Genomic DNA, 12,765 nt, shown 5'->3' with positions numbered 1-12,765 from the left:
TGAAGTAAACTATGATCGAAAAGTTAAAATGACTATATGTACTGATATCTCAATAAAGTTAGTGTCTTTCACAGTTTTTATTTTTGGTCTATGAATCTGTTGCCAATAAAGTACCTCTTTTAGAGAATTTTGGGTTACTTTTTGTTTTGTTTGCTGCTCGTTGCTTTGCTTGTTTGTAAAATAAAGATCTCACACCGCCTAGCTTTGGTAAACTGCTTTCTTACTTTCTGATATTTATTGTGCATTGGTTTCATTTCTTTGAAAAAAAGAATAAATGCTAGCAAAAACCTGAAGTTGTGTGTACAATTTTATTTTGTTATATCATCTATAGTCTGTTCAATGTCCCTGTTCTTTTTTCTTTCCTCTGGTTACCATAGCTTGAAAGATTTTGGTTATTAATTATTTTTATTTTTAATATAAAAGAATAAAGGGAGCTATGCCAGGTAAGAATCTCATCAATATAAGGTAACCGGTGAGAGCAGAGTGATAAAATGTTAAGCTGTTCACATTTAAATGTTAGCATATTTACTTTATTTGGGATTAAATATGTTATCACTGCTATGCTTTTTGAGGTGTTAAAATTAAAATGGCTCTCTGACTACCATTATTCCCTTCCCAAACCTCTAGGAATTCTAAGAACCTCAGGCTAGAAAATCAGCAGTCTGTTTTCCCTTACAGTCCTGCCTGCCTTCTCTGGGTATCAATTCTATGAAATAGCAGAACTGTGGTTTTCATTATGGCCAATGATTGTAATTTTTTTTTTTTTTTTGGTTTCGCTTTTTACTTATGCTGTCATTTTTATGGGATCCTTTCCCCATTTTTTCTCTTTCTATCCAGATCTTCTTGGATCAATTTTGTAAACTACTGATTTTCCTCACCCTAAAGTATTTTCTCTCATCTCAACTCAAATTGTAGTGTTCCGTATTTCATATAGTAATTAAATGTCTTATAACATTCTTCTTATTGTTCTCTTGGCTATTATTTGTCTTGTATTATTATTTAATATTCCATATACTATGTCTTGTTTTCCTAACTAGATTATAAATTCCCTGAGGGCAGGTATGATATTTTACATTTCTTTGTGTTTCTACATTGCATATAGCACAACGTTCCATAGCTTGTAGACACTCAATTCATTGATTTGATTTGGTTTTAAATATATTTACTTTTAGATTTTTCAAGTAAATGATCATTTTAAATTAAAACCTAAACACTTGCTTTGCATCATATCTGTATTTAACTAATATCTAGTAATCTTTAGCAATTAATTGCTTTAGATTACTAACTTGTGAATTTTCCATAACAGATTTCTAATCCCAGTTGGGACATTTCTGGTCAGCATTCTGCCATAAAATTTGTGTTCATATGTATAAAATAATCATAATAATAGCCTGCATAAAAGATTTTGGAAGGTAAGTTACCACAAGTATAAGATATATTACAAATCCAATCACAAATGAATGTGGAATTATCCACATCATTGCTTTCCTACTAGCTTTATCGCTGCCATTAGTATAGATAATTAAGCCGACTTACTGAATTCTTCCTAAAATCAACAAAGTCATTGTTGGTTTTAAAGTTTCAACTGAGGAAGCATTCATAAAATTATTTATAGCAAGTGTTTTTTAAAAACTTTATTTTGATATTTATTTGTGGGTAGTGTAAACTATTTCTCATAATTCATTAATTGCTATATAGACTTTTGGGGGTTTATTACTAGTGTTCTTAACTAACTTGTTTATTTTGTATCTAGAAGCCACAGAAGAAGTTTCTCTGGACAGCCCAGAAAGGGAACCTCTCTTCTCCTCAGAACCTTCTCCTGCAGTTACACCTGTGACCCCAACTACACTCATTGCTCCCAGAATTGAATCAAAGAGTATGTCTGCTCCTGTGATCTTTGATAGGTCTAGGGAGGAGGTATGGAAAAATGTTTGTATTCTAAATTAATATGTAAATAGTAAGTTTTTTGTTCCCTGTCCTTCATTTCTAATCAGAGCCTTTTAGACATTTTTGGAAAAGAAAATTGGATTAAAGAAGTCGCGGGATTTGGTTTCTAATTTTATCCGCACTTTTTAACCCTGTGACTTGGGTAAATCACTTTCCTTCTTAAGTCAAGGGATTTGTCATTTGTGATCTTTTGATGTGTACCCCAGAGTTCCTATGTTGGTCAATAACAATGTATGAAAGTGCTTTGAAAACTAAATCACAAGAAAGGTAATAAATGTTAATGGTTATGTTGGCAGGGTGGAGGATAGGTTCTGACTAGAGAGAGCATAAGGGAGCCTCCTGGGGTATAATGATGGTATTTGTTTCTTCTTGATCTCGGTGCTGGCTACAAAGATGTGTTCACTCTGGGAAAGTCATTGAGCTGTGCACTTAGGATTTATATACCTTACACAGGTTACATTTCAAATAAGACTTAAAAAATCTATGCAAGAGGACAACCTTGAAATAAAAAATTATGGTTAAAAACTTACTTTTTTAGATAGTCTTTGATAGTATTACTTTTAAAAAATTAGTAGTATTTAACAATTGTTGTGCTTCTTGGAAATAATAAAACTTTCCCATAGAGCTGCTGTAAGGATTGCTTATTTAAAAAGGCTTTAAAAAATGCTTTCTGTGGTCTCAGTGGGTTATCATTTTTCATATTTACTGCTTTTTTCAGTGAGCTTTATAGTGCTTTCATTGGCTTCAAGAGAGACACGTGTTTACTAGGTCATTAGAGAAATGATCCAAAGGTGTGCAAGAATCTACAAAAATAATGGCTGTCTCCTGGTTATTAGAATTACAACATGAAAAATGCTACTATTAATAAAATAATTAAAGTTAACTGTTTTAGTAATCTGAGTCTGAAGATTTGATATATAGAATAAAAAAAAATCAACAATATTCCTACATAAGACAACACGTTTATTCTGAATCTGGAGGAGTTGTAAGAACACAAGATTTTGTGTTAACTTCTTCGAACTATCTTTTCCCTGTTGACTTTTTGAGTGCATATGTGTTTTTACATAGTCAAGAAATATGACAACTTTTATTGTTTTTCAGAAATGGAGTGCTGAATGGCTTTTTTAATTGATGTGAGAGTGACCCTAGTAAAAGTTAGATGGTAAAAATTATAGTTATTAGTGTTATGACTAATATAAATTGGAATCTTTAACACCAGAAAAATGTCTTTTCTAGATTGAAGAAGAAGCAAATGGAGATGTTTTTGATATAGAAATTGGTGTATCCGATCCAGAGAAAGTTGGTGAGTCAGTATTTACTATATTTTGTGCTTGCTTTTTTTTTGATAATTATTTTGATTGTTAATTGCTGTTTTTCTTTACTAAATGCATTGGTATAGGATTAAAATGGTACTTTGAAGTACTTTAAAAAGCACGTGGGAGCTTTTTGTTTTTTTTTTGTTCTTTTCTAGTTTATTGAGTGACAGATAAAAATTGTATATATTTAGGATGTACAATGTGATGATTTAGTGTATGTACACATTATGAAATGATTACCACAATCAAATTAATTAGCACATTACCTCAAATAGTTATGTGTATGTGGTTAAGCTTATGATTTTTAATAGTATTGTTTGACTTTTCTTATAGGTGATGGTATGAATGCTTACATGGCATATAGAGTAACAACAAAGGTGAGCCTTTTGCTCCTTTAAAAAAATATTGAGTTTTCACTGTGCGTAGTATGAAGATACAAAGATGATTAAAGTGTATGTGATTCCTGTCTTTACCAAGGTGACCATCCAGTAAAGATTGCAAATAAGTTGTTACAATGAATTATGAGTGGTTTGGTAGGTGGAATATTCTGTGAGAGTATGGAGGAATGAAACAAATCTAGATAAAGTTAGGAAGAGTGATTAGAGAGGGTGATGGAGGAAGAAAAGAGAAGAATGCTTCTTCTAGGCAAAGGAATTTGCTTGTGTAAAAGCCAGAAGTCAAGAAAGCATAGCGCCTTCCAAGATCTGCAAGAAGTGGTACCTGATTGAATGGCTTGGCAGTAAGCCTCCCTGTGTTATGAAAAGCCACATTAAATATTTTGAACTTCATCTTGAAGATAATGGAGAGCCATTGAAGAGGCTCAAACAAGAGATTGGCACAATTTAGAAAGATCTCTCTGACTCATGAAGCAGAGGGTCAAAGTAGAGGTCAGGATTTCTAGTTAAGAGGCCTTCACAATTCTTAAAAGGCTTGTAGGCCTTCAAATCTTAAAAGGGATAGAGTCTACAGTAATTCTAGTAGTGATAAGTAATACTTTATATTAAGGAATCGGTTCTGGAGATGAGCAAAATAAATGGCTTCTTGAGTTGTGTAAGAGGTAGAGTAGGTAGGGTTTAGATGGAAGGAGCAAAGGCCTGTTATTGACTAGAGGAGCTTTGTGGCACTTGGAGTGATCCTGAGGAAGAGGCAATACAAGAGGAGGAACACAGTGTGACAGGGGTGAGATTTGTTAATTCATTGATCAGTTATTAATTAAACACTTATCACAGGGTCAGGCTATTTTCCATCCACTAGTGTATAATAGTAAACAGCACAGCCAAGTGTCATTCTCTTATGAATTGTGTTCCAGCAGGGGAAAATACAGTAAATTTAAGGTAGCAGTGAAATTTAACTGGAGGTGTCCCTTGGACATTTAGTTATGTTAGACTGAATCTCAGAGGAGATCTGAGCCAGAAGTAAAGATTTAAGAATATTAGCATAAATACAGAGACAATAAGATGAATTAAAGACAGGGTAAAACATTTTCTGTCCTCTTAAGTTTCTGTAGAAAACATCTACGTTTAGATTTTCTTCAGTTTGTTAGAGATCTGTATACCATGTAGTTAGCTACTTGCATTCTTTTTCAAAGTAGAATAGTGTATGTATGTATATATATATATATGTTCACAATTATGTATGACATTAACTTCTGAATAATGGCCTAGTATTCAAAATTTGAAATATTTCTTCTTCACTTGTAGACTTCTCTTTCTATGTTCAGTAAGAGTGAATTTTCAGTTAAAAGAAGATTTAGTGACTTTCTCGGTTTGCATAGCAAGTTAGCAAGCAAGTATTTACATGTCGGTTATATTGTACCACCAGCTCCTGAAAAGAGTATAGTAGGTAAGTATGAATCAAAAAAAATTACCTTTCGTTACCATTACTAGTTCCATGTTAACTGTGTAGATTTGTGGATTCATGATCATTCACTATCATGACATCTCATAATGTCCAGAGATACTGAATTTAAATATTCCGTTTAGGAAGACTGTCATAAACTAGTAGTTTTTCTAACACCTAAGAGTTGTGATTTGTATACTACAATGAGATGAGTCAAAGATAGGATAAAATAAGCATTTTCTGTCCTCTTATTTAATATTATTAACATATTTATAATGTTTTCTGAGGGATGAAGGTGTTTGGCTTTGTGCTATACATTGTCCAAAAAAGAATATTTGATCTAGCCTCGATCAGATAAGAGCTATTTAAACCCAGTTTATTTCATACCTCAATTTAATGTTTAAAAACATTTCTACATTACAAGTAACAAAGGCTTAGTTAAACATATGCAGGAAATTGCAAAAGGGGAACTTCTATAATCTCACCATTATAAGATATCTGTCATCCCTTAAAATTTGATATTTTTTTCCTATCTTTTCAGTAATAGATTTTTATTTAACTTACCTTTATACATAAGATTATTCTAAAAATATTTTAAATATATTACTTGTCTTTAAATTATTTACTTTTTCCAAACATTTTAGTTTGAAGAGCAGTTTTATTGGTAACTCTTATGATTTTTAAACCTGATATATTTGAACAAACTTGTTATGTTATTTCTCTTTTTTTAATTCAGAAATCTCGTTGTACAGTTCTTTAGCTTCTTAGTCTCAAGACTCTCATATTTTTCAGATTTATTGAGAAACCTAAAGAGCTTTTGCTCTTATGTGTTCTATCTGTTGATATTTATTGTATGAGAATGTTTTAAAATTGTACTTATTAGTTCATTTAAAAGAACAGTAAACTCACTAGTTTTGTTCACAAAATTTTGTGAAAAATAATCTTTGTAAGAGAAAAATTAAGACTAGCTTGCTTTTTCCTACATTTTTGTAAATTTCTTTGATTTCTGACTACTAAGATATAGCTATATTCTCTTATCTGCTTCTGCACTCAATCTGTTAAACTTTTGTAAAACTTTACTGAGCTCTCATGAAAGAATGAGAGTAAAAAAGACAAATAATAACTTAATATTGTTATTAAAGTAGACTTTTCTGTATTACCCCCTTCCTCCCAAAAGGAGTCTCTGAAACCTTCCAGATATTCTGACCATACTTTAAGAATTGCCGATCTGGTTAGTAATCTTATTTCTTCAGTAAACTATTGTGGTGATATTTTTTGTCATCCTGCTATCTATGTAGGGAACTTCAATTTCATCTATTGTAAATTATTTATTAATATTTTTTCTTTGAGTTGTACAACTATTTTTATACAACAAAAGAGAACAAAAATTTATTTCTCATTTGGTAGCTAGATACACTAGTTTAGTCTTTAAACCCTTATCAAAAAGAAAAGATCTAAAAACTATATTTTCATGCTCAAGTTCGTTGTGTTTCGAGCTAATATTTTGTCTCAATAATCTTCACTCTTTGACAAATGATTGCAATGTAATATAGCACATCGAAATTCAAAATAAAACTAAGAAACTGTATCATAAAAGCATCCTCTCATAATAGTAATTCTGACCGTTTTCAGAGCGTACTAGGAGACAGTGACAGTTCTGTTCAGATTATTCATGTACGTGGCTAGTTTAGCCCATTAAATTGTAAGACTATCAATTAAATTATAGGAATAATTAACATTAATTGTTTACTGTGCTAAGGCACTATGCTAAATAATTGATCTGCATTCTCATTTAATCCTCTCACAGTGACTTTAGGAGGTTAACTTATCCTTGCCCTTATTTAATAAAGATAAGGAAGCTAAGGTTCATCAAGGTTATGTAACATGCACCATGTCATACAGCTACTAAGGCAAAGCTGAGCTCTGAATGCAGGTCATCTTACTCCAGAGCTTGTACTCTTAACCACTATTCTATTCTGCTTCTAATTTTGGTATGATTTTTTCCAATATGATTGTTTGGTTTAATTTTTACCTAAAATAGAAAAACCTTTCAGTTTTTAAAATTCCTTGCATAAAGGCTTTGAGGCAACTATGTATAATGCAGTTTAAAAAAAAAAAAAAAACCAAAGATAAATAAGTGGAAAAAAATAATATGTAGCCAAGTTACACAGTTTTCTCAAAATGTGTGCATAAAGTCTGAACAGTTATTAAAGGTGAGTAACAAATTGATCTGTCTGTGAGCTTCCTGGCAGCCAGCCAAGTAGAGAAGCAGTCATTTAAAATTTTCATATTGTCCATCAATTTTTAAAGCAAAAATGAATACATTGTCTAAGAAAAATTTATGGGAGGCCCTTTTAATTACATACCCAGTGGTTTTCAAATAACAGTGACAGTGAGGTGGTGGAATAAGAGTAGTAAGTTCTTTGCTGAGAAGCTGTAACTTCCACTGAAAGAAGAGGAGGAGTCTTTTCATTTGCACTTAACTGTTACCACTTTCATAGAACCTTAGTGGACTTAAAAACACTATTTCACTAAGATTTTAGAAAAAAGCGACAAAGAAGTTAGAAAGTTGTAAGAAATAACTGGTTAGTCAGATTTTTCTTTTTTTTAATTTGCCACTATGGCCCATAATGGTTACCTTTAGGAAATAACATGATCAAAAGATTCTTGAAGAAAAAAAAGCAAAGATCTTTCATATATTCTGTGTGTGAATATATGAAATAATTAACATCTCCCATCTTGTAGTCTATTCAAGGTAGGTAATTTTCTGTGTTTTTTTCCTTTTCAAACTAGTATATATCAGAGGAATTAAGAACTTCATAGGTAATATATGTTTATTTACCAGCTATACCAACCTGAATAAGAACTACATGGTTTTACATAATCTATTTTTATTGACTTTATTGAGTTATAATTCACATGCTATATGGTTCATCCATTTAAACTGTATAATTCAATGGCTTTTAGTATATTCAGAGTTGTATATATATTGCCATGATTCATTTTAGAATATTTTTATTACTTCTTAGCAATCATCCTCTAATTTTCCTAATCTCCCAGTCATAGGCAATCACAAATTTCCTTTCTTTCTTTATAAATTTGCCTATTTTGGACATTTCATATGAAGGAACTCATAAAATATGTTCCTTTGTGACAAACTTTTTTCACTTAGCATATTTGCAAGGTTCAACCATGTTGTAACATGTGTCAGTACTTTATTTCTCCAGAATCAATTTTTGAAAAGAAAAAGTAAAAGAAAAGGAAAATCTGCAATCTGATATATTAGTGTTAAACTTGAAATCGCCAATACAGAAACTACTAACATGAGTTTCATTTTTTAAGTTTAAAGAGTTATAAATGTTTCTATGAAAGAGCTTGTTATTTCAATTGTTATAAAATGAGCTGTGATAAATAAATGAGAACATGTTCTTAGAATCTGCAACAAAGTATTTAGCAAATTCATGTGTTACACATTTTTATTTTTTAGTCCCTAAAGTAAAGAACCTTAATTATTACTCATAAGAAATGAACGTATTAATTGAGCTTTAATTTATTAATTTGAATTCCATTGAAATGCAAACATTTAAATTTACTGGGAGTGTAATATATAACAAGAATCCAAAAGTTATAGGTCAGAAAACTATAGACACAGCTCAACCTCTGCTTTATTTATAAGTCCTTTCCAAGTAGAGTTATTAATATATCATGAGTTTTAATTTCTCAAAAGAATGATACTAGTTATAAATTTAGGAGCTTTTTGTCAAGTTCAAATTTAAAGTATTTTTTAAATTAGGCAAAAATAATTGTAAAAGACTTTTCATACTTATATAATATTATCATGAGTCTCATTCAATTTTTTCAAAGGCATGACCAAGGTCAAAGTGGGTAAAGAAGATTCGTCATCTACTGAATTTGTAGAAAAACGGAGAGCAGCTCTTGAAAGGTAATTCTAGACTGCTTTATTACTCTCATGTTTTTATTTCAGTAATATAAGTTAATTCCATTATATGGTACAACTATATTTTGATTAATTTTTTTCAAAATACCATTTGATGATTTTTAAAGGCTATTTTAAACTTTTATAAAAAAAATTGCCTCTTTAAACAACACAGTACAATATGCTTGTTCTGCTTTTATTAATCCTCATTGATGGTCTATCAAACACCTATTTTTGTATCATTGTATAGAAGCAGAAATATAAAGAGATGAGTTAGTTGAAGATGGAATTATTATGTCATATTTGTAATACAGCAAGAGAAGTAAGAAACTGCCAGGCTTGTACAAAGAAAACATGAATCTTGTGACAGGGAGAAAAGGGTTGGTGAAAACATTTGGATAAAAATAATACCTCTTTAGTATTATTTAGGTTCTTAGGAACTTAAATTCACATGTCCTGTGTTGGATAATTTGGTAATTATAAGTTCATCTAAATTAATTTTTCCTTTGAATTATTACAAGGTGAGAACATAATGAAATACAATGAAAAGTTAGGTTTGTGTCCCCTCTTATTTTTTATAATTGATTTTGACTTGAATATATAAAAGTTATTAGTGATTAATTGAGTTGACTATATATTTAAAGGCTGATAAATAATGCTCTGCCTTCCTTCAGAGTACTTGACTCAACACATTTTCTATAGCTTTTACTTATCTTCATTGTAACTGACTAAAAGTAGAATGGATGGGAGGATTCCTCCTCCCAAGATCTTAACATTTATTCTTCCTTGCTTTGCTGGAAATGTGAGAAAACAGTTTGAAACTCTTAAAGCCCAACTTTTAGAACATAAATTGGTAATTACCTAAAGTAAAAACAGGTTCTGATTTCATAATTTTTAAATTTTTCATTGAATTTTGTTTAATTGAATTTGTTCTTTGTTTTATTTTCTATTTTTGGCTTAAAATCAGTGGTTGGGGTGGGTAGGACAGATTTAACGAGTATATATCTCCAGGGTCCAAATTATTATTTTTTTCCAAATTATTTTTTAAAACTTTTTAAGGCAACTTAATTCTGGGTTTTATTAGCAAATTTTTTTGATTTTAAGAAAAAGCCACAGTAAAGTCAGGTTTGAATAGTTTGCAGTAAGAAAAACTAAAGGATATGCAGTTTAAATATTATATTACGGGAGACTTAAAAGATGAGATTCTGTATGTGAGAATCAGGAAAAGGATTTAAATTGCATGAAGAGAAGTTTAGGTTAGGCATTAGGAGTGATTCTCTTGTAAAAAGAGATCATACACTTAATATTTTGAAGAATAAAGGTGTTAATGCTCTACCTTGATTTCTCTTAGTCCTTCCTGAAAATGTAACCATGACCCTTTGAAAAACCTTTCAAGTCCTATTTTTCTATGAGTAAATTTGAAATATTTTGGATGGCATGCTTGATAAGGAACTTAATGAAGATTTATTGTACCAAACACATATAATTTGATTCTACATTCACCTTTCTTGTAACTTGAAGTACTGCATAGTACTTACCATACCTTCATACACTATGAAGCATTGAGTAGAGTTTTAAGGAAATTTGAAACCTAACTTAGTTTATATTTGCAGACAGTTTCTTACTGATAAATGTTACTTGGTAATACTATTTTAGTGGAATTTCAGTAGTGAAAAAAAAAACAGTATACTACTGAGGGAAAAGTTCATTTTGCATTAGAAAAGATAACTAAAGAAAATATAGGCTTAAAGATATAGAAACAAAGGAATTGGAATGATTTTTCTAAAGTGATTTTTTTATGGCATTTCTCAAAATTCAACATTAGAACAGGCATATATATGGAATACTCAACCTCATTGAATCTGCTGGGTCTGGGAAATACTTCTCTTTGTATATACTGTGATATTATTCAACTTAGAGAATCCAGATGACTATCTTGAAAGAAAGGATTAACATCTGATATTAAATTATAGGAAGAGAAAGGGAGTGGTTAAGAACTCAAGTACTTCCTTGTGCCACATTTGTAAATTAAGTAGAAACTACTTATAATAAGAATATCTTTAAGATTGCTTGCTTGCTTTTTTATTTTTATTTTTTTTTAAGAGTGTTTCACATCTTACTTTAAGAGCATATTGAGTTTATTTTATAGGTAAGGATACACTTCTGCAAATATAAACTGAGAAATACAGAGTAGCACTATGTAGTGTGTAGATTTAGAATCCTTTCTGTGTTGAAGCTTGCATTCCCTGCACACTCTAATCTTGGGAAAGTTATTTAACTTCAGTTTATTTAAAAACTTTTTTTTTATAATTTTTATTTTCAGTTACTATTGGCATACAATATTATATTAGTTTCAAGTATACAACATAATGATTAGACATTTATTTAACTTATAAAGTTATCACCCTAATAAATCTAGTACCCATTTGACACCATACATAATTACAATTCATTCTTCTTTATCTAAGATATAAGTGTGTTAGGAATGTGTTCATTCCAAGCACCTAAAAACCTACTAGAAAGACCTAAACAGCTGGTATAGGTTGATTAATCCACTCTTTCATTTCAGGAAGTTTGGAGGTAGGCAGATGTTTAGGATTATCTAATTCATCAGGAAATCTTATTGCTTCCTTCTAGTATCTGCAATACAGCCATTTCTTTCCAGTCCTTGACAAGTCCAAATGCCTGAATTAACTACAGTAGGGTCCTGATTTGTCTCCCTGTTTCCATCCTTGCACCTCTACTCTTTTAATAGAGCAGCCAGAGTCATCCTTTTAAAACATAAATCGGATTGTATCGACGCCCTCCATTTTACTCAGTAAAATCCAGAGTCTATATAATGGTCTACAAAATCTTACATGTAATGCTCACTCTGTACATTACGTGACACACACTCTTCATTCTTTTACCATGTCATCCTCCTTGATCACGGTGCTCTGGGCCACACTGACCTGTTTGCTGCCCCTCAGAGATTCCAGGGTTTTTTCACTAGCCACTCCCACTGCCTAGGCAGCTTACTTCCCAGGTATTTGCATGACTAATTCCCTTACCTCTTTCAAGTTTAAATATTCAAATATCACCTTTCAAATGAAACCTGTTCTGATCATTGGCTTCATTCAGACCTATTTAAGTTGCCAACAACCACACCTTATATACTTGATCTCATTTAATGTTTTTTTTTCCACAGCATTTGCCACCGTGTCACATACTACACAACTTATATGTTTATTACATTTATAGTTTATTGTTTGTCTTCTTTTACTGAAATACCAGCTTGACCAGGGAAGGAATCTTGTTTTCTTTTGTTCCCCTTTACATTCTGAGTACTCAGAACAATAACTAACATGTAGTAAATGCTCAGTAAATATTTGTTGAATGAACAGCTAGCTGTCTGTCATCAAAGAACCAGGCACTTTTTGCTTTTTGATTCTCTTATTAGCATGTGTGTTTGAGTTTCAAGCAAGGACATATTTTTAACTTTGTATCAAACATTTTGTATAACTGCTTTGTTTTGTTTTGTTTTGCTTTTGTTAAGTACATAGGAACTTTAAGGCCTTAAGTGAGTCTTTGAAATTTATCAGTAACCTTTTCAGAGCAAATCCGAAAAACAACTACTGACCAGCTCTTGAGTCTGATACTTTTTATTAATTTCATTGTCTTTTATTTCTGTCTTCCTTCAGTGTTTGTTTCTTCCAAATACCTCTTTTCGTATGTTTTTCTTACATT

At 31.0% G+C, this 12,765-nt stretch overlaps 1 protein-coding gene across 1 annotated transcript in view; it reads left to right on the top strand.

Moving 5' to 3' along the window:
* SNX2 (sorting nexin 2) overlaps window positions 1–12,765 on the top strand; it is a 53,718-nt gene that overhangs the window by 28,160 nt on the left and 12,793 nt on the right. The window contains exons 3-7 of the mRNA XM_016145293.2: window positions 1,754–1,917; window positions 3,184–3,250; window positions 3,597–3,640; window positions 4,964–5,105; window positions 8,967–9,045. Coding sequence (XP_016000779.1) covers window positions 1,754–1,917; window positions 3,184–3,250; window positions 3,597–3,640; window positions 4,964–5,105; window positions 8,967–9,045 — 496 coding nt within the window. The remainder of the gene's footprint in view (window positions 1–1,753; window positions 1,918–3,183; window positions 3,251–3,596; window positions 3,641–4,963; window positions 5,106–8,966; window positions 9,046–12,765) is intronic.

This window comes from Rousettus aegyptiacus, unplaced genomic scaffold (genome assembly GCF_014176215.1).
Source record: "Rousettus aegyptiacus isolate mRouAeg1 unplaced genomic scaffold, mRouAeg1.p scaffold_m13_p_8, whole genome shotgun sequence".
NCBI lineage: Eukaryota > Metazoa > Chordata > Mammalia > Chiroptera > Pteropodidae > Rousettus > Rousettus aegyptiacus.
This window is presented reverse-complemented; position numbering and strand designations above follow the sequence as displayed.